Source organism: Podarcis vaucheri (genome assembly GCF_965113315.1).
Source record: "Podarcis vaucheri genome assembly, chromosome: 17".
NCBI classification, from domain to species: Eukaryota; Metazoa; Chordata; class Lepidosauria; order Squamata; family Lacertidae; genus Podarcis; species Podarcis vaucheri.
This window is the reverse complement of record NC_138755.1, coordinates 3,729,826-3,755,435: the sequence shown is the minus strand read 5'-3', so window position 1 is coordinate 3,755,435 and position 25,610 is coordinate 3,729,826. Positions and strand designations below refer to the sequence as shown.

At 48.5% G+C, this 25,610-nt stretch overlaps 1 protein-coding gene across 2 annotated transcripts; it reads right to left on the bottom strand.

The window, feature by feature from the left end:
- Positions 1 to 667: 667 nt before the first annotated feature.
- On the bottom strand, positions 668 to 25,610 carry PDZD4 (PDZ domain containing 4). 2 transcript variants are annotated; one of them, XM_082205722.1, is made up of 8 exons: positions 25,155 to 25,610; positions 12,672 to 12,943; positions 10,968 to 11,058; positions 9,508 to 9,585; positions 7,613 to 7,675; positions 7,418 to 7,519; positions 4,287 to 4,397; positions 668 to 2,403 (listed from the first exon to the last, which is right to left on the bottom strand). In XM_082205722.1, the coding sequence occupies exons 1-8, from the start codon at positions 25,212 to 25,214 to the stop codon at positions 1,069 to 1,071; spliced, it is 2,112 nt and encodes a 703-aa protein (XP_082061848.1). In that variant the 5' UTR covers positions 25,215 to 25,610; the 3' UTR covers positions 668 to 1,068. The 2 variants fall into 2 exon arrangements, with proteins under 2 accessions (XP_082061848.1, XP_082061847.1); XM_082205721.1 differs by having other exon boundaries at positions 9,487 to 9,585; positions 25,155 to 25,607.

Sequence of the window (25,610 nt, the reverse complement as noted above, 5' to 3'; positions counted from 1 at the left end):
ACCAGGATTCGGAGAGGGGTTTTGCTTATGCTCAGCTGCTCTGCAGCGCGCTCTCCCCAAAGCAACCCCATTTTCAGTATCTGCCAGCATATTACTCCTTAAATGGGGGGGGGGGATGTTTTGTAGGATTGTGTTATGGTGCGAAAGGATTTGATGTTTTCTGGTGTCCTATACCACCAAGCTTCAAAAATAAAGCCCCCGTGAAACGGTTTTTTACGGTTTTTTGCAATGAGTAAAAAGTTTTCTTTTTATTGTAACAATGCAAGTTCAGCCTTGGATACAGGGTTTTACCACAAGCTCTCTGCTCCACAGTCTCCCCCCCTCCCCCCACTAAGCTAGAGCCCCTCTCCATGGGGCAGGTGGGGCGGGGTAAGCAGGTGACAGAAAATGCAGGAAGAGGACTGTCAGTTGCTTGTGGGATGAGCCGCCAGGGCCCAAGCTTCCATTTAAATAGAGAAATGAAAAAGGAATTGAGAGCCACGACCACAAGAGAAAAAAGAGAGAGAGAAAGAAAAAGAGGAAAGAAAGATGTCACAATATCCCAAGGGGAGGGGGGGAGGAGTGCCTTCATTGGCCTTGGCCAGTAGGGAGGGGGTGAGCCTCCTCACTTTCCTTGTGCTCCGCATACTGCACAGAGAGGAACACAGCTGAATCCTTGTGCTTCCAAATGTGATGTGCTGGGGATAAGCTGGCAAAAGCTCTCAGTAAGGGTCAGGTGAGTGAGCTTCTCTGCACAATCACCTTCCATACAGGTAATCTGTGCATCGGGATGGGGACAGACCTCTCCGCAGCAAGCTCCTGGTGGATGCAGGATTGGGGCTGTGGCCCCTCTTGCCCTCTGGTTCTTAAGGCTGCAAGGGACTCTGGGCTTCCTGTCCCCCATGAAATTTGGTTCAAAGAGCCCAATGGAGCTCTGGCAGCAAACGGCGAGCGATTCCTTGGTGTGTTCAAAGAGCAAGCTTCCTGATAACAGAGGAAAGGATTGGCCCATCTAGTCGTCTTTCTCCAGCAAAGCCGGAGGGAAGGAGAACATCACCGCAACTCCTTCTGTTGCTCCTTCCAATGCGCTCAAACCGTGGTGACGGACAGCAGTGGGTTGTAAACCCTGCGCCCATCTGCTGAGCGAGTGCCATGCGCCAGCATCTCCTGGATGGTTATCCAGTTGTCCAGGATGCGCCGGCTCCGTTTCTTCATGGTTTTGCGGTGACTCAGGGCCAGGATGTTGACCTCGCCAGACACTCCCCGGGCTTCGCTGCCTTCGCGCTCCCTCAAGCAGTCCAGCCGGCTCTGCATCATGAACTCGCGGCGCTTCCGCTGCTCCCGGGCGCGGATCAGGTGCTGCTTCCGCTCCTCCTTGCTCCAGTACCGCCCCATCTTCATCTCGCTGACGGCGTCGTCGTCCGTCGTCATGCCGCTGCGCTCCTCGCGGATCTTCATGGCCCTGGCTTTGAGCAGCCGGTCCCTCACCGGCCTCTTGGCCACGTAGCGCGTGCCATCACTGCGCACCTTCACTTTCCACTCCATGCGGGGCTCTCCTTTGCCCCCTAGAGAGTCCTTGCATATGCTGGCTAAGCTCATTGGGCTGATAGGAGCGGGCGGCTCCTCCCGCTGCCGCCGCCCCAAGTACGGGCTGCCTTCCCCGGCTGCCTTGGGGCTGCGCCGCACCCGCTCTTCACGCCGGAATTTGGGCTGGGGCGGTGAAGGTGGGGCAGTCCGGTTGAGGTTGGGGGGCTCTGCCAGGCGGCGCAGGGGGCTCTCCAGCAAGGGGGTGCTTCGGCAACTCTCCCCGGTGTTGTAGGCACTGGTGCTGTCCTTATCGGAGCGCTCCGGCAGCTCGGTGATGTCGGACAACTCGTGTTTCTTCGGTTCACCTTCCAAGGTGTAGAGCCCTTCCTCCTCCAGCAGCCAGGCCTTCATGCAGCGCTCGCGCAGCTGCTGCATCTTCTGGGCTCGCAGGATGTTGCGGCACTTGAACTCCAGGTGGCGGAGCTCCTCCTCCAGGAGGGCCACCTCGTTGCGGTTGACGTCCAGCGCAGCGCTCACCAGGCCCGGCTCATTGCCGTTCTCCAGGTGGCACTTTAGCTCCAGCAGCTCGCGGTAGCGCTCGTACTCTTCGTCAGTAAGCCCCGGCATCATGTCGGTGCCCACGGCGCTAGGTGGCTCCCCTGCCAGCAGAGAGTCCATGCTGTAGTGGAAGTCGCGGGGCTGCAGGCTAGGCCCAAATTTGCGCAGGGTTCCCGGGGTGTTGGCAGCACTAGGTGCTTCGTCTCCCAGGAGGTCATGTTCAGAGCTCTCCTCGTTGCGAGTGCTTTCATCAGTGCGGCCAACACCACTGTCCAGCTCCTGGCTGTTGGTCAGAGGAGTGGCCGGGTCTCCAGGAGGCTTTTCTTGTAAGGGTTCGTTCTATGGAGAAGGAAGGAGAGGGGACCATTCAGAGAAAAAAGCATGAACACCACCTTATGCCAGGCTTCTGGCCCAGAATTTCCTAAATGACACCTTTGTGTGACTCATAGACAGACCCCTGATTGGCAAGGAAGCTTCTATAGGCGCAGGGTTTTGAACTGGGTGAAAACTGAGAGCCCAGCTGCACTTCAAGACTAACACCCATGTAAGCTGAAAAGACAGGCACAGAGGTTCTTCTAAACTCCCTTTATCAACCTGTAAATGGCTACAGAAAGGCAGGGAGAGAGTCATCCTCTTATTGTGCATCTCAACCAATCACTCAAAGCCTATTGCTTACCAGGTGATAATAGCAGCATTTCTCCCCTTCAGCGGCTTACTTGAGTGCAGGCATCAGAAGACTTGGGGTTTATAAAATCTGCATTGCTTTCCACTAGTGCAATTATGGCAGGGGATGGAGTCAAGGACAAAATGCTGCCTGAAGGGCATGTGTGTGAAGCCCATTCCCTCCTGCACTCTAATACACCCTATTATACACTGGGGTGGCCACTGTATAAGTTGCAACACAGCAGGGATCCTAACCTAATCAAGTGTCTGTGAGTCAGGGACAGGGCAGCCTTTCATTGAAGTCATTGCTAAACAACCTGGAGTTAGAAATTGTTGCTAGTCTACTGCAGTTCATCCAGCAACATGAAGGTAGATCTTGACCTATGCAGTAATGCTTAAGCTGAGACATAGAGAAATAAAGAAGTAAAGGCGTCGCGTCATATTGCAAACCTTTGAAATGAAAGTTTGGCGGCCAAGCTAAGCGCCCCCATGACCATTCCAGGTTGAGGCAGCTGGGATTTGCAGCAGTCGGGGCTGTAGCTCCATGGGATATGGTGTGCTTTGCGTCTGACGGGCAGCTTCCCCAACACAATCGTGAACTAGGTGGACCGAAGGTCTGACTCTGCCGAGAGCACCTTCCCCATCGCTTGAAAGTGAGCTTATCCTTTAATGCACATGATGAATTTCTTTTCTAGACATTACAGTGGTGCCTCGCAAGACGAAATTAATCCGTTCCGTGAGTCTCTTCGTCTAGCGGTTTTTTCGTCTTGAGAAGCAACCCTATTAGCGGATTAGCGCTATTAAAGGCTTAGCGGCTATTAAAGGCTTAGCGGCTATTAAAGGCTTAGCGGATTAGCGGCTAAAAGCAATTAGCGGATTAGCGGCTTAGAAAAAGGGGGGGGAGCGGAAAAAAATCGGAACACTCGCAAGACGTTTTCGTCTTGCAAAGCAAGCCCATAGGGAAAATCGTCTTGCGAAGCAGCTCAAAAACGGAAAACCCTTTCGTCTAGCGGGTTTTCCGTCTTGCGAGGCATTCGTCTTGCGGGGCACCACTGTATATCTGTACATGATCCCACCACAAGTCACTCCCTATCGTAATACAATGTACCCCAGAGTTAACCCTTTGCTGCTTCTTGAGTCTCAAAATCCTGCAACACATACAATGTCCTAGTGTGGGGGAGGGGAACTGCATGCCTAGAAGCTAAATCTGGTGCCCCAGGCCACCCTCCTTGGGACTCTCCTCAGGCCACACCCCTCTCCCTGGCCCTGCTCTGAACCCTACTTTAGTGCCTTTTCCAGGCTGGGAAATCTCTTTGAGGGGTGATGATGCCTCTTGCCTGCCTGGATGGAGGTTGGGGAGTTTTGTGGGGGATGTATAGAAACCTCTGGCTTTCATGGGTTTGGAGTTTAGCCTTCTGTACAAAGATGAAAGTCTCATCCATTGCTCCATCTGCTTTTGCCTCTGGTCCCCAGAAAGTTGCCCAGGAGAGAACTCCACCCCAACTGCTTTTCAGAGCAAACTGCTGACTACCTGCCACTTCCCGTTCTAGACCACACACCTGCTGGTCTGGTGGAGAAAGGAGCCGCCGGGGCTTTGTTCCGGCTTCGTGTTCAGAGCCAAAGTCATCCAGGAAATCCTCACGGTCACTATCCTTCCAACGCTTGGACAACTGGAAGGATGAAGAGAATAACAGTGAACATGGCTGGGAATTCCACTGTCTCGCCCGGGACTGGAGACTTGGTTGCCCTCCAGATGTTGTTGAACACCCATCAGCCCCAGCCAGCAGGGCCAATGGTCAGGGATGATGGGAGATGTAGGCCAGCAACCTATGGAGGGCCCCAGGTTCCCTATCCCCAGCCTGGCTTCAATGAGCCCCAACCAAGTGTCCTTGCATCAAATTCACACACTATGAACTTTTTCTTTCCAAAACAAGTGCAATATGTCAGTAAGGGAATGAAATCAAATGCATTTTACAAAGCGTGTGTTTTTTGGGTAACTCTGGAATCAATGAGATCCACATTCAAATCCCTGGACCAGCCCCTGGCTCTCAGCCTAACCTACCATCCAGAGTTGTTGCAATTGCAAAATGGAGGCGGGTGGGGGGAAAGAGCCATATACCGTATTTTTCGCCCTATAAGATGCACTTTTTCCCCTCCAAAAATGAAGGGGAAATGTGTGTGCATCTTATGGGGCGAATGCAGATTCCTTGGCTTCGGCGATAGCAACGCGAAGCCTCCGAAGCCTGCGCTCCAGAGGCTTCGCGTTGCTTCCGCTGAAGCCAGGAGAGTCTGCTCTTTGAGGCTGGTGGTGGGGGAAAGCAGCGCTTCCCCCATCGCCAGCCCCAGAGGATGGGGGGGCAGCCTTCCCGCTACTCTCCAACCCTCCTGCGGGCTTTTGCGGGAGATGGGGGAATTCCCCCACCTCCCGCAAAAGCAGGCAAAAGCCGTGCGCTCTTTAAAGGGGCTCCGCGGCTTCTGCGGGCTTTTCTACGAGGGGGGGGGGAATTCCCCCACCTCCTAGAAAAGCCTGCAGGAGCCGCACACCCTTTAAAGAGCGCGCCCCTCTTGGGGGCTTTTCCCCAAGGAGGGAGAAGGGACTGACTGGCCGTTTCGGTCCCTTCTCCCTCCTGGTCGAAAAGCCCGCAGGAGTCAAGTGGGGCTCCTGTGGGCTTTTGCGGGAGGTGGGGGAATTCCGCCACCTCCCGCAAAAGCAGGGAGAAGGTCTTGGAGTAGCGCACAGGCTGCGTGCAGCCTGTCCACTGCTCCCAGAGCTGCGGGGGGGGGGGAGGGAATCATATTTTTTTCCTTGATTTCCCCCCCCCCCCCCCGAAAACTAGGTGCGTCCTATGGGCCGGTGCGTCCTATAGGGCGAAAAATACGGTACATATCTTGCTCTGAACTCCTTGGTGGAAGCAACACCAGATTTAGGGCGGTGCGGGCGGTTCCGTCCCACAGGGCACTGAGCCAAGGGGACACAAAATTGAGAAGATATACTCTGGTTTCTCTTCAGATCGTATAAATTGAGAAGTTCCCTAACTGAGAAGAGTGATCTGGGACTGCCAAATTCAGGGCGCCATAACACCAAAGATGTCCAAAGTCCATCCCTGGTGGAAAGCCTGGATAAAAATATAAATGAAGGGTGGAATTAAATGTAATGGCAAGTGTCTCATTTCATCGGCACAAGGATTTCTGCTTGCACTGTGGGAAATGATCCCCTTCTTCCCTCAAGCCCCCCCAAATCTGTTCTAGGAGTTCCCCCAACCCTTTGGAGCAGATTTCGGGAGGGGTGTGCACAGGGGTTGGGCGGGTTGTAGAAGCAGAAATCCTTGCCCTGATGGGACATGGCAGTTGGATACCACCCAAAATGCCTGGGGGGGGGGAATGGGCAGGGGGAAAGAGTGGCCGCTGAAACTATCCTTCACCCACTAATTCACAAGGCTAACGAACAAGGTTCAGGATCCTACGTGTTTGCCTTGCAACATGTTGCTCCATCCTCAGGTTGAAGTTTCAAATATAGGCTTGAGTAATACAAAGGAAATGAGATATAAAGGGAGACCACCTTCTTTCACCAGGGCAGGGGCTTGGGGGCTTATGGAAACTGACTTGCTGAGGAGGAACTGCCGCTGCTGCATAAATGTCAATCCATCCCTGTCCTGGCTGACAGCCGAAGCACCTGGCTGTTTGAAATCAGACATGGCTTGATTATTCTGTAGGCATCCACTTTTGCCTGCTAGAGGAGAGCAGCAGCTCCCAATATATATATTCCAATATTATTACCTGGGTTGCCTCTGTCCTTAGTCTGGCTCTGCCTACTTGCTTTCTGCTTTAATTTTTTAAAAATTATAAAATGATGATTGTGTTTGGAATTGGCACACGATCAGTTTGCCACAGTTTTCAATGCATATCTCCACAGAATTGCCAACATGGACCAGCACCTAAGTACACTATTAATATAAATCAGTACAAAAATGAATCCTGATTTGATTGCACAAGGATAATTTTGTGCTGTGATTTAAAACCAACACGCAGTTGTAAACGGGAGAAAGCAACTAAAACTGCAGCCAACTGTGGACATATAGGCATATGACCCAATTCCAGATATAGTGTGTGTGTGTTAAAAGAAGAAGAATGCGTTGCTAATGCATCACTGCTGCTCTGGAAACAAGGGCAGCTTATTCATAATTTTAAAATCAAGAGTGAGAAATTCAGATAGGGAGGATTTCACAAGCACCCCTAAATAAGAGTAGGCAAGGCTCACCAGCAGCTCACACGCCTTCTCAGCATCAGACAAGGCAAACAATAAATACGCCCGTCTCTCCACCCCCCGGACTGCAAGGGACATTGGCAGGAGACAGCCTACTTCCATGCAGCTCCATAACAAGCAAGCAAAGAGACACTCAAATGCACCTGTTCCCTGAAACACATTAAACAGCTGCAAGTTTCTTTCTTACGTGACAGGTTTCAACAGCTGAGGTTTGATCCAGTAGCCTATCCCCCTATCCTGACTCTGGGACCAGAGGAGGCTGCCTTACACAGACCCAGATAACTTGCCCCAGTCTCTCCTTGCCCTACCTGAACATGCCAGAGATTGAACGTGGTGCCTTCTGCATGCAAGCCTTGTGCTCTGCAACTTTGCCTTGGCCCTTCTCCATTCACCTTCTGCTTTGTCATGCATCTAAAGACCTCTCACCTCAGTCTCAGGCCTAGCCAGCAGCAGAGAAATATTTGTCCGCTCCTCCTGGGTGAGAATTGCTACAGCCTCCTCCCGGTTTTGTACCTCCATGCCATTTATCTAGGATTGGAGGAAATGTATAGAAGGGCAAGTTTAAATTTGTGCATTAAATTATCCCTCTTAACACCCAGCACAGTCGCCCACAGGATTCACCTGGATTATGCGATCTCCTTCCCGGATTCGCCCATCCTTGGCAGCAATGCTGTTAGGATTTACCTGGCGTAAGAAAAATTAAATGAGAATCAGGAGGTGAACTTAAGTATGCTACTTCCTAGTTTCTCTTCCAGCCTGCTAAGAACCTACTAATCTTTGAATGCTGAACAGAGAACCCAGGACCCCTCTCCAACCTCATAACTGTAGCACACACCAGACCTAAAATCCCTTCCCTTAGACACGAGCTTGAACCTGATTCTGCTCTGCTCTCTTACATCCTAAGACCTGGAAGTAGTACGTGCATAAGGCCTGTTTCTCCTGAGTGTGTACCACAGCACTAGGCAATGCAGAATGGGATTTGGAACAGTATGGAAAATAACTCTCCATCTAATGCTAGTTGATCTCCAGAATTTGCTCTTTTCTAAAGGCATAGCAAGGATACACTTGTTCAAATCCCTCAGTGTTCCATGAAATTCATTGGGTGGTCTTGAGCCAGTCATACCCTCTCTCAGCCCAATCACCAGCTAGGATTGTTGTGAGGGTAAACAGAGGGTAGAGGGATGGATGGGTGCTAGAATAAAAATGCAATACCTAAACGATTTAGAGTCAAGTGTCTTGCAAATTCCATGCCTGCCTAAAAAAATTATTCACAATTGCACCAACAGATAGGAGAAACAGTTCCATTAATTACTGAAGAGCTCCTTGCCAGGATGCGCTGATAGTTTTAGGGAGCAGATGATGAAAATGTCTTAAGTTGACATCTTCAGCTAGGCAGGGTTCTCCAGATGGCACAGTCTACCTCTGGCTTTCTGTGGTGATAACTTGGTGCATTCTGTTTTCCCTGCCTCCAACTCTTTTCACAATAGCTATAAATCCAACTGTGCTTTGAGCCCAGAGTACCAAAGATGCCCTCTGGGATACTCCTCACACAGCAGCCCCTAATGCTCCTTGGGCATATGCAGCTAACACCACACTTACTAGGGCCAGTGGTTTGTGGTAATTTAAGATCATACTATGTGGTGGCAGGGCAGCACTCCTGGTTATAGTCAAAAGCATGCTCCTGGAATCTTGACTTTGGGGGCAAAGTAGAGGCAATGCTAATTGTATGAACGCACTTTTCCACTCCTAAAAAGTAAGGGGAAATGTGTGTGCGTCTTATGGAGTGAATGCAGACGGGAGGCTCTGCTCACTGCTCCCTTTAAAGAGTGCGGCTCTTGGGGGGTTTTCCCCAAGGAGGGAGAAGGGCTGCCCTTTTCCCTCCTCAGGGAAAAGCCCCAAAGAGCCACACACACACGCTCCGCACGCTCTTTGCCTGGGAGAGGCTGTGAGCAGCTATCCCAGAAGCCAGAACAGCAAGAGGCTATCCCAGAAGCCAGATCCCTCTTGCTGTTCTGGCTTCTGGGATTCAGAATTCCCTGCCCCCCTTGTTTTCCTCCTCCAAAAACTAGGTGTGTCTTATGGTCTGGTGCGTCTTATAGAGCGAAAAATACGGTAAAATGTAAAGCTGATGCACGGGGACCCTGAGCAGCACCCAGACTGCAGCAGGTGGAGAGAGAGAGTTCAACCTGGGGCCCTCCAGACTCCAACTCCCATCAGTTCCACCCAGCACGGCCAATGGACAGGAGATGAGCAAGGTTCCCCATCCTTGGTTTAACCCAATCCCAAAGAAATCTCCCTCCCTCCCTCCCTCCCTCCCGCTCTCTCTCTCTCTCTCATACAGGCTTATTTTTTGCTCCTGCTGCTGCAGCAGCAATGAAACCTGGAGCTCCTTACTCCCCATGGCTTCATAAAGCTTGACAGCAGCTTCCTCCCGCCACTTGCCTGCCTCCCCAGGCCACACATTGCACCCCACCAAGAGTTGCCCCCTCCCCCACCTCTCCAACGTAGATGCCTACATCGTCCTCATCATCAGTTCGGTAACAAACCATCAGGCCCAGCTTGTCCCGGTGACTGGATTTGTACAGTTCCACCTCCTGTGGGATAGAGAAAGCACCAGGCAAAGTCACACACGGCTGCAAGCCCTGAGCCAAGGCAGGAGAAGAAGGTTCGTTCTCACAGACCTTCTCAAATACATTTTAATGTTTCATTCAGTCAGCCCAGGTAGAAAACCACAGCTAAACCGTCCCTTTAGTCTCTCTGAATCGGCCCTACTTAACTTTCCCATCCTTTCCTAGGTTTGCAGTCAAAGGTAAATAGTGCCAAGATCTTCTACAGGGGTCACTGTTACCATTATTTAAATTTATATACTGCTTGGTAGTTGAGCGACACTCAAAGTGGAACCATCTGTAACCCCCTTAGGATCAGTTCACACCTGCATGTTCATCATTAATGTCAAGAATGAATGTGTGAACGATGCCCATCATAGATCAAGCTTATTCCAGGAAGAGTGTGGGTGCAGCCCCATATGAGCAAAACCGTTAAGGATAAGGAGAACAAGGGGGGCTGGTGACAAACTGTTGCAGTGTCTTCTTCCTCCAGAGCAGGAGTGCTCCTGTTCAGGGTTCCAATCAGCCATTTCACCCAAGCAGGGCATTCCATGTCCTCCCCGATTCTGTTTTTCTTTTCCAGTTATTATTGTGCTTACTGAGCATGCACAGTCCTCTTTGGGCTGTGGAATTGCCCCCTTAGAATTGATTTTTAAAACTTCTTTGTACTTTTAACAAATTCTCCTGAGTATGCTGAGGCCCCCTGTTGTTTGTCACTGGTCCCCTTTTGGTTACAATCCTGGTGGCACTCAGGAGACCATACTTCAGCTCTTTCCTCACTCCAAGCTGCCTCTTGACAACATAGGACTGAACTCGCAGCAAGTGGTTATTAAATGGAAGCAAATGCTCATGTGGACCTGACCTAATAGGGATGAAACAGGGCTCACTGGAGATATGAAGAAATGAGAAGCAAACAAGCAGAGCACAGGCCACACCAGTGTTTTCCACAGTGCCACCAGTCTCCTCACTGGAAGGCAATATGTTGTGGAAAATACCTGCTCTGGGATTTGGGGGACCCTTGCGCGAGGCAACTTTGGAGTTAGCCTGGAAGAAGTGAGATTTGCCAGCTAAAACTTCTTCTATGTATGCAAAGTTCTATGCGAAGTTGAGAATGGCAGTCTTTAGGGTGGCAGGCTCTTTGCCAGCCTTGGCAACCTTGCCATTGCCCAACCTTGCAGCTCTGTGCAGCCAGCCTGAGACTGAATGTCTTGTATAAACACATTAAATAACTGAGCAATGTGTTGCCATTTAATGGTACCCAGAATGGGCCACTTGACATGGTTTGCCTCACTCTGCCTAACTGGCAGGGAGCCAGGCCCTGCTTCCTGATCTGTGGATATAAACCCAGAGACTGCCTCTTTCATTCTCACCTCATATTCCAGCTCCTCTGCCCGCTCAGTCTCTGGGGCACCTCCTTCCATGAATTCCACAGGGTCATAATATTCATGCCCAATTGAGGGGCTGTGAAGAAGGAAAGGCATAAAGCAGTTAGGTGAAGCATCCATTTGCCACTCAGGACCACCGTTACCCTTAGAAAACCCCCAGAGCAATTGTCTGCACATGAACATTCAGCACATGCAAACTAATGTGAAAACTTGATCCTGGGACCTTGAAACATGAGGTTTGGTGGCTGTGGTTAACTCAGGGGTGAGGGAATTTCATTTGTACATGCATGTGCTTTTTAGCCAGGCGGCATAATATAGGAAAAGTGAACTCAAGAAGCCAAGAGCAGCTGTGACGGCTCCACAGCCCGGATGCTGGGAAAATGGGCTCATCATATGAGAGTGAACAGGGTTGCCAGCTGATAAGGAAAATGGACTGGCCTGCTCTTGTGAAGACATTTATAGGCGTTCAGGTGTTGTTGTTGTTGTTGTTGTTGTTGTTGTTGTTAATATGCCACCATCTGGCTGGGTTTCCCCAGGCACTCTAGGCTGCTTACAGCATATATAAAACATAGTAAAATATCAAACATTAAAAACTTCCCAATACAGGGCTACCTTCAGATGTCTTCTAAAAGTTATGTATCTCTTTGACATCTGAAGGCAGGGCGTTCCACAGGGAGGGCACCACTCTTAAGAAGGCCTTATGACTGGTTTGCTGTAACTTCACTTCTTGCAGTGAGGGAACTAGCAGAAGACCCTCGGAGGAGGACTTCAGTGTCCAGGCTGAACTATGGGGGTGGAGATGCTCCTTCAGGTATACAGGGCCAAGGCCATTTAGGGCTTTAAAGGTCAGCACCAACACTTTGAATTGTGCTCAGTAACGTACTGGGAGCCAGTGAAGATCCTTTAGGACTAGTGTTATATGGTCCCGGTGGCCACTTCCAGTCACCAGTCTTGCTGCTGCATTCTGCATTGCAGTTTCTGAGTCACCTTCAAAGGTAGCCCCATGTAGAACGTATTGCTGTAGTCCAAGTGGGGAAGAACCAGAGCATGTACCACTCTGTCAAGACAGTCTGTGGGCAGGTAGGGTCTCAGCCTGTGTACCAGATGGAGCTGGTAAGTAGCTGCCCTGGACACAGAATGAACCTGCGCCTCCATGGACAGCTGTGAATCCAAAATGACTCCCAGGCTGCACACCTGGTCTTTCAGGGGCACAGTTACCCCATTCAGGACCAGGGAGTCCTCCACACCTGCCCACCCCCAGTCCCCCAAAAACAGTACTTCTGTTTGTCAGGATTCAACCTCAATCTGTTAGCCGCCATCCATCATTCAACTGCCTCCAGACACTCATACAGGACATTCGCTGCTTTCACTGGTTCCAATTTAAAAGTTAGGTAGAGCTGGGTGTCATCCACATACTGGTGAACACGTGGCCCAAACCCCCTGATGATCTCTTCCAGCAGCTTCATATAGATGTTGAAAAACATTGAGGAGAGGACAGAGCTGAGTTTATCTCAGTGCTGCTAAGGTCTGCATATTGAGCTGCTTAAAAACACACAACTAAAGAGACTAGTTTAAAAACTGGCAACTCTAAAAGATCAGAGTAGTAGGAAGGGACCATGAGGCTATAACTGATTGAAGGGCATGGAGAGCAAATGCAATGGGGAAGGTTTTGCTTGGGGGAGCACTCACAGATCAGACAGCCCATAAGGTTCCAAAGTCACAGCTGGGGGGCTCGGGGGGTGCATCCTGCCTAGCCCCAGTAGGTGTTCAAAGGTGATGTCTGTCTGAGTTCCACTGTCCACCAACGTTGTGGGGTCCCCCTGGGGGGCAGCTCCTTCACTGGCACCACCCCGGCTGCGGGGGCTGCGCCGCAACACCTGGATGACCAGAGGCTCTTTGGAGCACCGCAGGGCTTCAAGGGTTTGCTCCTGTGAGAGACGGGACAACTCCCGGCCATTGACCTATAGAGGAAAGGAGGAAACAGACAGACAGACAGACAGACAGACAGACAGACAGACCAATCAATAGAGCCTTGTAGGTCCAAAGTCTGGTGCTTCTTTTCACCAGTCCACTGAGAACTCCAACCCGCCCCCTCAGATAACATTACTCCTGGAGTGGTTCCCTTCCTTCCTGAGGGATGCACTCATGTTGGGTTCTGCATCTGCTCAAGGTTTTGGCTCGCTGCCTTTTCTTCAAGAAATCTGAGCATTCAAAAAGTACCTGCACCATCCTATCTGCCATGTGTAACCTGCAGCTCACTCCTCCACAGCTGACCACACTGTAACAAACAATCCCTCCTGCAGGGAAGACCTCCACATCTCCCCACATCCCATCCTGGCAATGCTCGCTTAGAGCTGATTCTCCTCCTCCTCCTAAGCAGTTTCAGTCTTTCACACACCCATGCAGACCAGGTTTGCCCAAGACATTTTGCTGCTTGAAGAGCACATCCCCATTCAATCCACAGAAGCCAACGGTGGAAACCTGCTTCAAAAGTGGAAACAGGAGGGCATCCATCCTCTGCTGCATATAACTGAGGGAGTGAAGGACAGGCTACGTGACTGGCGCTCTCACACAGCTCCATCCTCCGACAGAAGAGAATGGCAGGTCCACCTGATATTGCTGCCCTGCATATATACCCAGACTTCTGTTGCCTGGGGCACCTGCTTCATTCTAATGGTAAGACGGGCACAAACATGAGTTCCCTTCTCCCAGCTGACAATAGCGTTGCCACCTTTCAACATGGCAAATTATTGGTGGTCCAGCCATTCAGCTAGTGGGATAAAACAAGTAGAATGTCAAGGGGCTTACTGCAAACATGCTGTGATAGAGAGATTCTAGCAACAAGTACTTTAATTATTTTAAATATAAGGATAAAAGAGAAATGCCTTGTGGCCTTTATAACTCCTTATTATTCTACAATACAATGTCAGTTTTCAAACTGAGCGTTACAAAGTAGTGCAGTGCACCAGGGGTGCTTGAAAACACACTCACTCACTCTCTCTCTCTCTCTCACACACACACACAGAGAGAGAGAGAGAGAGAGAGAGAGAGAGAGAGAGAGGGAGATCATGCAGTTTGAGACACACACACCCATTTCATAGAATCATGGAGCTGGAAGGGACCCTGAGGGTCATCTAGCCCAACGCCCTGCAATGCAGGAATCTCAACGAAAGCATCCCTGACAGATGGCCACCCAACCTCTGCTTTAAAATCTCCAATGGAGGAGAGTCCACAACCTCCTGAGGGAGTCTGCTTCACTGCCAAACTGCTGGTGTTTAGTCGGAATCTCCTTTCTTGTAACTTGAAGCCATTGGTGACCAGTGACCTCTCATTCACGTAAAATATACTTTGGTTGTCTATCAGGATTTTGTTTCCTATGCATAATTACTATCAGAGCTAGTACCAGACTTTGAGGGACCCTTGGCATAGTACTGGAATGTCCACTACCAGTCAGGGCAGGTACTGTATAGTCCTACCTGGACGACAGGCATTACATTTCGGGTTACTTAAATGGTGGACAGCCACCAGGGATGAGAGCCAGTGGCCAACCTGGCTGACTGCTGGCATAAGGACTGATTACCAGCAAAGACACACACGAAATGAATGAACTCCTTATTGGGAGTTTCCAATCATTCTGGGGAGAACCACCAAAAACAAGGGCACCCCAGGGATATTATGAATCAGTGGCATCCTAGTTGACAGGTGCACTGATCTGAAGTCACATATTTCTCTGTCAACTCTTCCACAGAGAAGCTCAGTGCAGCTTATAGAAAGCTATTTCATTTTGCCCTGATACCACAACCCTCTGAGGTACGCCTAGTTCTCACTGAAATGGAAAATCTGTGTGAGATACCACAACCACTTACGACCGCAGCTGGGGACTCATCTGAGTGAATACCTTTTTGGCAAAATAAATAAACACCATTTTTTGCACATAAAAATCTTGCAGGGAAAGGGTTCAATTAGAACTCCATCAACGTACCTCTATTCCCTGTGATACAAATTGCACACTCCAAATCCTATACTTAAAACAACGAGAACTATTTTGTTTGCCTACTGAATGTCTCATTCAGTGATCCAAGCCACACTCTTCTCATGCCAGACAATGGCGAGATTTAAACTTGAATACTTGTTCTCTACCATGCAGCTGTTAAGGGCACAGGGTGCTTCCAGAAAATGACACACCTACTACTCATGTCTAGGACTGCCAACTTCTCTTCTGGTAAAGTTCCTCTGTCAACTCTAACCTCAGGGGTTCCAGAGGGATAGCCCTGTAAGCCGTGTCAGAAATCCCCCAGGCACCAGGTGTGTTTTGCTACTGGCAGAGGTCCAACTGTGACCATGTGGAGATCTGACATCTCCACCTGACTGGCCTCTCCAGCTTTCTTAAGCAGGTAAGCGGAAGAGAATATTTATTGCATTTATAACTGACCTTTTTCTCCAAGGAGTACATGGTTCGCCCCCACCCTGGTTAATCCCTACGACGACCCTGTGAGGAAGGTTCAGAGGCTGTGATTTGTCCCAAGGTCACCCAGGGAGCTTCATGACTGACTGGGGATTTGAACCCTGATCTCCCAGGTCCTGGTTTGACACTCTAACCACTAATCTAAACTGGTTTCCTAGGGTATTTCTGCTATGGGGCAGCTATATAAATTAGGTAGGTAAATAAATATGGGAAAAGCAAAATGTCTCTTAGAGAAGGATCTGAAATATCTTCCTTGAAGCTTAAATTTGTTTTATTCTGGATTGCTTTATTTGATATTTTAATTTGTTGTAAAGCACTTTGATATTTTTCTCTTTAAAATATAAAGGTGTATATAAACAAAATGAATAGTAATAATAATAATAAATTTCATTGTAAAAAAGATGGCGCCTAAACATTCTATTGTGGCAACCCTAACCTTTGATTAACATGCCATTTGGCGGTTGGCTCATATATCTGAGTTTCTAGCACTACCTACCTGTAAGTCTGTGGCAGCAAAAGCAACCTCAAGATTGTTGTAACAGGAGTGACACTTGCTTACTCAATATGAGTTTACCCACCTAAGGAATTAAATATTTTGTCCTGCCACACCTCCTACCTGAACACTTTGGGCCATTTAAAGGTACCCGTTTTTCTATTCTGGTACCAAACCAGGCCTAAAATCTAGTAAGGACCAAGAGCCAAGTGCTGAGATAAAAAAATGGCAAGGAAATTCTGCCACAAAATCTGGCTGGAAGCCTAGCTGGAGCCGAACAGCAGGCCATCTTGGGGAAAACCTGCTCCTTTGTTTACCAACAACTGGTATTCAGATGGACAGAAACATAGGAAGCTGCCCAATACCAAGTCAGACCAGTCAGTATTGTCTGCACTGACAGGAAGCGTCTCTCCAGGGCCATTCCCAGCCCTATTTGCAGGGACTGAACCTGAGATTTGTACCACTGGTGTGGCTCTTTCTGTTTAGCAATCACAGTGGACAATCACTGATACAGCACTTGTGTACACCATTTACAGAGTTTTAGGATTAGACGGTCTATAAATCTTTGCAGATAAATCAATCTATCCTCCATGAATTTGTTTCAAGCCATCTGAGGCCTGGCCAATTTGTACAAAGGAAGAACAAGGTAGCAAAATCATGAAGTGGGAGAATGTCTTGTACCAATGTAAATGATTTCAAGCACAGTGGGGGGCGGCACACCAAAATTTCAAAGACTCCCCTCTAAGAAATTCCCTACAAATAGAAAACCAATCGAGGCAGGAGCAGACTGGGACACAATTCTTCTCCCTGATGTGCTGCAGGGGATAAGCGAGAGGGTGGGAAGGATTCCACCCCCCAGTGGAGGGAATATGGAAAAAAGGACCCCCCCAACACACACACACAGTTTGAAATGATACAGTCTCTACACCAGGGGTTGCCAATGTGGTGCCCTCCAGATGCTGATGTGCTCCAAACTGCCATCCCCCTCTGCCAGCTGGGCCAGAGATTGTGGGAGGGTGCAGTCCAACAGTATTTGGAGGGCACCATGTTGGCTACCCCTGCTCTGCTCCATGACCTCAGGGCTCCATCACCTAGGGTGGCCAGATGGAAGAGAGGAGAAGAATGATCCTGCCCCTTTATACAAAATGGAAGATGGAAGTCATACCTGCTAAATTTCCCTCTTCTGCACATCTATTAAAGGCCCAGCAGGAGGAACTCTGTGTTCCCTTCCATCTGTCCACCCTATAGGATAGGTTTGTGCACAGGGAGGGCCTTTTTGAAGGCTGAAACTGCTGGTTTACACAAATGCTTTGTTCCAGGACATGCGATGAGGCACCGGGCCCCAATCTTGCCAGGGGTTACTGACTGTCAGCTTCATGAGCATGTAAACAAATTGGAGTCTGTTTCAGGGGATGTTGTCACAGGATAACTGATCATGTAAAAAAACCATTACAGCAGTGGCAGTAAAATAAGATAAGGGACTTGCTTACACATTCAGAGATTGCTTCAAAGGTTGTCACAGGGTTATTATTATCCCCTGAGGCAGAAGTCTCTGTTTACACACAGACAAAGAATGCCAGGGTGCATTTTGGACTTGAATCCCTGCTATCTTGGACCACTCAGTTAAATTTTGTCTGCGGAGAACTCTATACTCTGTTCAGCATTTGCATGTCTGGTGGAAGAGATTCCAGAGCCCTTGACTTGATCCTTGCCTTTAACCTCACTTCAGTTGCTGATGTGCCCCCAATTATAGAAGCAAGTTAGAGGCCAAAACAAAGTAGAGGGTTGCTATCCCAGGTTAGCTGATTATGTAGCTAAGCCCAAGTACTTCAGCTCATAGAATAATTGTGGCAATAGCATGAGCAACCCTAAGGCTATGGCACAGTGGATCACCTATGCTTTTAGATATACTTGCCAGCTTTTTAAAATTCTGGAATTGTGCCTAAGTTCTTAACAGCAGCAAGATAAGAGGAAATTCAGTCAGTGTATCATTTCTGAACATTTCTGTCTAAAGCTTAGGAAATATTTCACCTGCTGGATTTCTGATACATAATTAAAGACCCGAAGAAAAAAACCACCCTTGTACAGTTGTGTGATTTGCCTCAGTACAAGCAAATACCCAAAACATCCCTGATGCTCTCAAGTACAAGTACGTAAAGATCATGAAATGTTCCACTACCCCTCATTCAAACATTTATTTAATCTCCATTTTATCACTCCTCTTTTCCAGATGGGAACCTGAAGGGGAAATAAAGTCATTCAGGTTGTCCCCGGACTAGGTAGTATCTGATACTGGCTGTCAAACCCTTATCCTAATCCAAACCCTGGCAGTTTGTGGTCCATTTTGTCTCGCCAAAGGTCCATGACAACACGCCCAGTTTCCTGTATGCACAATGCTCTCTCATGCACGTAACTCAACACGTAACTCAACAGACTGTAGTTATTGTGGGAACCTACACAAGAACCACTTCATTATGCGTCATGGGTTGGTGCATCTGTAGGTGCGTCATTGTACAGTGTGTGCCCTCATACAATGTGCAGAGCAGTTCTGTGTATTGCGTTGCCTTTTGCTGCACAGTCTTGTGTGCGTCTCCCTCTCTTTCTCCATCACTGCAGCTGCAGTTGCCATGGAAACTAGAGTGATTGATACAGGCATCTGCAGCTGGGGAGAAGGAAAATATGGGGAAAGGGGATCAAAAGCCGAGCAAATCTCCTCCCCACTCCCTCTCCTCAAAGTCAAGGGTATCATTAATTCCCATTTCCTCTTCCACTATGAAATATGGGGTGGGGGGAGCCACCAGGACAGCAGATGGATTGCCTCTTCAAATGGAGGGTCATCCCCCAGAACTGGAGAGGGAGAGCTGTGGGCCGGAGTGGAAAATAACTGAGAAGGGGGGGCGGGAGCAGTAAACTGATGATGAGGAATCCAAAGGGCTATAAGGTAGAGAAATGAGGCTGCATGTTTAAAAGCTTGAAACGAAGACCCCAAACTGGTGGTTTGGGGAGGGGCTGTGGGTGGGAATGAGGAAGATGTTCTCTGCCTCAGGAAGACCCTGCAGGAATTTATAACAAATGCTAATCACATTCCTGCAGGCAGGTCTGGAATGAGATCCAGCCTCAGGCCTTCAGCAGATGGTTCCCACAGCTTCCCTTTGTGTGTTTCTTTTCTTCTTCATCTTTCCCAAACTGCCTTTCCAGCAACTCTCCCCGCCTCTCCCCCTCCCTCCAGATCCCGACTCTATAAGCCTCCTGGAGAGCCTTCTCTCTAATGTATTCTCTGAAGCCTTGGGCGCTTCTTATATTTTATGATTCCTCCTAGCTCTGACCAAAAGCTCCCCCATTCCCCTTTCTGCAAGAATCTCTGGCTAGTGACCAGCGTTAGAATGCGCAGCCTTGTCCCACTGCAGCAGAGTGTGTGCAAGCGAGGGGTGGTGGTGAAAAGGCATTTAATTATTTTTGTGTGAAATGTGGTTGGGTCTGCAGTGTAGAAATGTAACCCTGTATGTGAGTAGCACCTATGAAATCTCAGGAATCATAGCAGTTGTGACTTTGTGGACATATGGCATTGTTTGCATGTGTAACTACTATTGGGGTGTGTGTTTGTGTGTTATATTTAGATCTCTGTTTTTGTCTGGTTTTGGTGTGTGGGTGTCCATACAGAAAGTGTCTGCAAAGGAACTGTCTGGAAAAGTAATTATTTGGTGTGAGCAATGTGTATATGTGTACACACACAGAGACACAGAAGAGTTTAGCCAATATTGCAAGAGGAACAGTGTTTACACACTTTTATGGTTCTATTTTCATCCCATCGACTTCTGATAAAAGGAGCTATGCCCTGTTTTGTCCATTTCTCTTTGTGTCTGGCACTGATTATGTAACTATTCATATTTAGACAGGGCATATACTGTATTTATGTCACTAGGTTTATATCTCACCTGCTTTACATACATTTCTACAGGTGTGCTTGGTCTTTTGTGTCTAACCTAGTTTGCATGTGATTTCATTGTTGTCTTTGGTCTTTTTGTATGAGGTGTTCATTCAACTGAATTTCTCAGAGAACCCATGCACCAGGCATTTCTCTATCACATCTCTTTATGCAACAACTTCAGAGAAGTTCTCTGTGACATCCTCAATAAAGCAGTTAAATCCTCTACTCAGACCATGACACTCTTAAGCCACAAGTATGCCCTTTGTGGAAAATACATCACCAGTCAGCCTTGTATTTGCAAAAATTCCTTTACCAGAGACAGACAACCATCATACTAGACAAAAGTTGTCCTAGTGAGTCTCCTGAAGTCAGAATGGTGACAGGAGGCTTATCTGAGTCTTCAAATGAAGCTACCGTAAGCTAATGCCTCTGAGAAACTCAAAAGCAGAGTGTGAAAGCAACATCGCTCATTGATTCCTGGCATTCAAAAATATACTGACTGAACATTTCGCTATCATAGCTAATAACCATTTGCTAGGCCTCTCTTCTAATAACCTGTTTTTAAAGCCTCCTTTTTAAAAAGCCATCAGGGGTAGACTTTGGTAACATGGTGCCCCAAGTGAGGCCAAAATTTGTACAAAATTTGTTATTTTCACAATAATTCCTTTTGGTACAGTTGCTTTTTATGGATCTTCTCAGTAGGTACCCATATGATTTTGATATTATTATTATTATTATTATTATTATTATTATTATTATTAACCCTCTCAGTTCAGCATCCTGTGGGCAGAACCACTGGTACCACCCCAAATCCAGTGCTGGCCATCATCTTGTGGCTATAAACTCCCAAGTTAAGTAAGCTAGTGAAGCTCACGCATCCTGGATCTGAGGGTAAGAAGCACAAGAAAATCATATTGTGTGCTTTAAAGATGCACAAGGAAGGTAACATAGAGCAAAAGTACTGTAGATAAAACAGGGTAGCCCTGCTGGCCAGTAGGTAGCCACCATCAACCAATGAGAAATATGGATCCACAGCCCACTCCCACCCCCATGTCTGTTATAACCAGTGCTTTTTTTCCTAGAAAAAATAGGTGCCAGTACTGACCGTGCAGTTGTTACAGTAAGTGCCACACTTTTAACAACAACAACAACAACAACAGCAACAACAAGAGATGCCGGTAACCTTGAGAACCCCCTGAAAAAAGCACTGGTTATAACTAGGGAGTATCAATAAGATCAGAATTAACTAACCAGCAGCCTTCCAGATGTTGTTAGATTACAACTCCCATAATCTCTGGCCATGGGTCATGTTGTCTTGGGCTGATGGGAGTCCAACAACACCTGGCAGGCCACAGGTTCTCCTGTGATGTCCCGTATTGATTGGGAGGAGCATGAGAAGATCACAATTCTATTTCATCAACCCCTGGAATGCGGATGGAAACCAGAAGTCAGTTCTCCTGTTTGTATGTCCATTGGCGGCTCGCCACTTGATTACTCAATGTTTCGTGACTCAGACAACTACGTGAATTGGCTCCACTGAAAAAGCTGTGTGTACAAGGTGCTATGAAAGCTCCATGGCTGCGATACTTGGTTTGTGATTGCTCAGACATGCATGTGAAGTCTTACACTTGATGCTGCTGTTAGCAGGTGGTGAACAGGCACTGTGGAATCAACCCAGGCAGGGAGGGTCTCAAAACACACCCCTTCACAATGGCCCCACAGATCACTCTTAGCACTTTGAGAACAAATGACCTGTGAACTTGACAGGAACAATTCCCAAATCCCAGGACTCCAAAGTGTAAGAAGCATCTTGCCTGGTGTCAGAGCCCAGGGTGAACCTGGAAAACCTGCGTTCCAGATCTGTCTTTGCCATGAGTAAGTTACTCACTATCCTACAGCCTTTGTCCCTCATTTGTCAAACAGGAACAACAACCACTTCCCTCACAAGGCAAAGATAGAGTTGTAAAGCATTTACGAATGGTCTACTCATACACAGTATGGAAAGTTATAAAAACTGGCAAATGTCACTTGACATTAGAAATTCCTCATAATCGTAAGAATATTTCACAATGAAGTTCTTGGACATATCCTTGGACACATTAGTTGGTGATCTTTGGAAGTTTCATCTATAAGTGATAAATTAAGTTTCTGAGAGAAATTGACCCATTAATTATGGCATATGCTACTATAGGTAAAGTGTCTTCATTAAAACAAGAATGTGTGAAGCAACCCTTAAAAACCAGCCATTATTAATTCACAATTTAACGCTAATATTGTATTTCAGAACTTATTACTTGGCTCTCCATGAAACTTGTTATTTATTATTTCTGATCACCCACATTTGTCACAGCCAGGAGCAACCCCCCCCCAAAATCCTTCAACTTCCTAAAATTTGCTTGTTTAAATAAGCAAAAATCTGTCTAGTCAATGCATTTCTACTTTTGAGCTTCCTTGATTTGCACTAGACTGAATATGTAAGCAAACTCTAGTAAATGAAGCCATAAGAATATGAATCAGCAAAGGTTTTCTGTAAAGGTTCCTGATGGCAGAAATTTTAATCTAGAGCCTCATTTCCAAAATGAATCTTTAACTGCTATTGATAAATTTTAATAACTATGCTTACAGCTTAGGTTGGAAGAATTAGCATGCATACCACCAAAGAAAACTCAAAACCATTTAAACTGGACAAATATATATACACAGAGAGAGATTATTGTAGCTAGTATTGGAATCACTTGTGATAAAGGGCAGGGCAGGTAGGTAAATAAATGGCCCCTGGCCATTCTCCAAAGTGACCAAGAGATGAGGCAATGCAAAGCAGAGGTGCAGAAGAAGCCTGAGTTCTCCAGGTCTGTCCCCTCCACTTGTTGGAAACTCAGCCTGAAAGACAGGGCTTCTGATGAAGTTAGATGGGGTGGGAAACAGCAAGAACCCCTGTGCACCTCTCACGTGACAAGGCTCAGCCTCTCCCCATTCCTCTTACATAGTGATGCACACTCAGTTAGTTTTGTTATAAAGAGACAAAGAAAGGAATGACTTCCGGTTATCTCAGTCTGATAATAAGTACATTTTGGAACCAGAAGCTTAGTTCATAACAATATTGGCCCTTCTCTGTAAAACAGAGGAGTGGAACCTTTGGTCCTCCAGATATTGTCAATCTTCCATCAGCCCCAGCCAGGAATCAGGGATTACAGAAGATGTTGTCCAGCAACATCTGGAGGGCCACAGGTTCCTCATCCCTGCTTTAAAATATTATAATGAGACCATTAGCTAATCTGACCTTCCCTATTGGAAGGAAATCTGGTTCCCTCTATTAAAAACTGAACTGGAATTATGAAAGAACACACACATCCCTTCAAAGTAGACCTTGCACACAGGTAGACTAAATACAAAGACTGCCAGGGCAAAAAGAAGACACTTATTTGACATGGCTCAAAAGAAGAGGAAACTTTGAAGGCAAACACCGTTAAAGCAGTCACCTCCCATTTTCCTTAGACAACACAACAGGATCCTCTTTGCTAGATTACTGGTTGCAATGTTCAAGTAACAGCCCAAAGGAAAGGATGGGTGCTTCCAGAGATGGATGTTTAATGTGGGATGGGGGCTCCTCGTGCATGCATTTTCTCCACAATGTCTTTGTCATCAAAATGCCAGCTGGTAATTCCCTCCCCACTTTGGTACAGAAATCTGGTACTTTAAAAAAAACAACCTGTTCCCAACAACCCATTTGCAATATCTGAAAGACTCATTTACAATATTACGCCGTTGTCTAGAAGACCCAAACATGAATGCTTTCTCTGTGTATGTAAATATATGTATTACTGAAGATGCAGATATACATGGCATTGCCTATATATATAGGTAGGAGGGGTGTCAGGATAGCAGGTGAAGATGTTATGAGCACCTATACAGCATAAACCATAACTTTGGGGTCATTTCTCTCACTACACAAGGCAGGCTTATTTGCCACTTGTACACTGCCTGTCTATGAATAAACGCCAAGGGAAGAGATTTAAAAAGCAAGCCAAAAAGAAAATATACTGTCTCTTTACTGTGCAAACAAGAACATGTAAACCTACAGTTATATCCAATAGCCAGTACAGTGCACACTGGCAAATATACTGATGTCCACGCACACAGAAAGGGGGGGGGGAGAGATTGCATCTGGGGGGGAACCATGTTGGCTACTCCTGAGCCTAGACACACCACCTTCATTCTGCCTCAAGGCTTCCTCTGTTGCCCTGAGTTCCAGAGCCTCAACCAACAGATCTGACAGGACCAAGTTGGGGATGTGGGAAGGTGCCTTTGTACCTGTAATCTGGGGAGGGGAGGGGGAGACCAGGATGCATGGAATATATAAATGGGTAGAGAGGGGAGGTGGGGGAGAGAGTGAGCAGAAAAGAAAGATATGAATGAACACGGGCTGACGCAGACAAAAAGAAGGGAGAGAGTCTGAAAATAGATACCTGAACAGGCAGAGAAAGGGCAGGTGGGTTAAGCAGATGCAGAACTATACAAGGACTGAGGGATGGAAAGTGAGTGGAGATGAATGGATGGCTGGATGGGGGGGGGGCTGGTGGTGAATGAATGCCTGCTTCATGTGAGTCTGTCCCATTCCCTCTCAGACCCTTCCCCATCCTTTGCTTCCACCTCAGCGGCCCTTTGCCATTCCTCCCCATTCCTCTTTCTTCTCTTTCACAGAAGCCCCCTCCCCATTATTTCAGGCACTGTGTGGCATGGGAAAATGGGGGGGGGGGGGAGTTGGAGAAGGACCAGTTGCTAGGCAACCTCCCCCTACCTGCTCCCCTCCCCCACTGCAGCATCACCCCCCTCCAATGCCACAGAACCTCCTCCCCAGAAAATCAGGGATTCCTTCCTTGATGTGCCCCCCCCCAATAATTCCAGGCCGCCTTCTCTTTCTACAGTGCCCCCCCTCATTCCCCACCCCTTTCCCTCCCTTACATGCAAAGGGCTCTTTCTCACGTCCAGGATAGTCACCTCACCCCACCCCGCCCCCCCCCGAACCCCACCATCCAGGAACCCCTGGAAACTCTCGACAGCCTTGCCCAGCCTTCCTTGTCCCCAGACAACCCCCCGGAGCCCCAGCCCCTTTTTTATCCCCACAACTACCACAAACGCGCCCCCATAGGCAACCCCTTCTCGCCCCCGCCCTACCCCATATGCAACCAACCCCATTCCCCTCCCCTCCCAGAAGGACTGCCCGCCGGTCACCCCCCAACCCCAAGTCTTCTCCTCTCCCCCCCCCCCCCGCGAGGTCCCCCTTACCTGCAGCATGACCCTATATTGTTCCTCAGGCTTCTCCACCACACACATGTTACATCCCATGGCGAGGCCGCGGGAGGGGGCGGCACCGGGGTGGGGGGCGGCGGCTCGCAATTCGGGAGGAGGGTCAGCTCATGGGGACCCTACAGGTGGGGGGCGCGGGGCGCTCGCTCTCCCGGCCCCCCCACCACCCTGGCATAGCCCTGGGCAGGGAGGCTGGGGGTGCCCTCCGCTCGCTGCGCCCCATTCAACCCCCGGGGGGCATGGCGGCGGCGGCGGCGTGGGGGGGGCGCGGTGCTGGGAGGTCGGCCTGCCCCGCTTCGCTGGGGGTCAGCCGGGGTCCCCTCCCGGAGGAGCAGCGGTCTCTGCCGCGGAGAAGCGCGCGCGCTCGTCCGCCGTCTGCTCTGCCTCGCTCCGATTACCAGAGGGAGGGGAGGGGGACGCGCCGCCGCCGCCGCC

What these genes read in the sequence shown, in the direction of transcription:
- PDZD4 (XM_082205721.1), bottom strand. Translation starts at nt 25,214, where the DNA reads ATGGGATGTAACATGTGTGTGGTGGAGAAGCCTGAGGAACAATATAGG. An exon ending in CAGAGGAGCTGGAATATGAG is followed by an intron (nt 9,586 to 10,967) that starts GTGAGAATGAAA and finishes TCTATCCCACAG; the next exon opens with GAGGTGGAACTGTACAAATC. An exon ending in TAGGCATCTACGTTGGAGAG is followed by an intron (nt 7,676 to 9,486) that starts GTGGGGGAGGGG and finishes TTCTTACGCCAG; the next exon opens with GTAAATCCTAACAGCATTGC.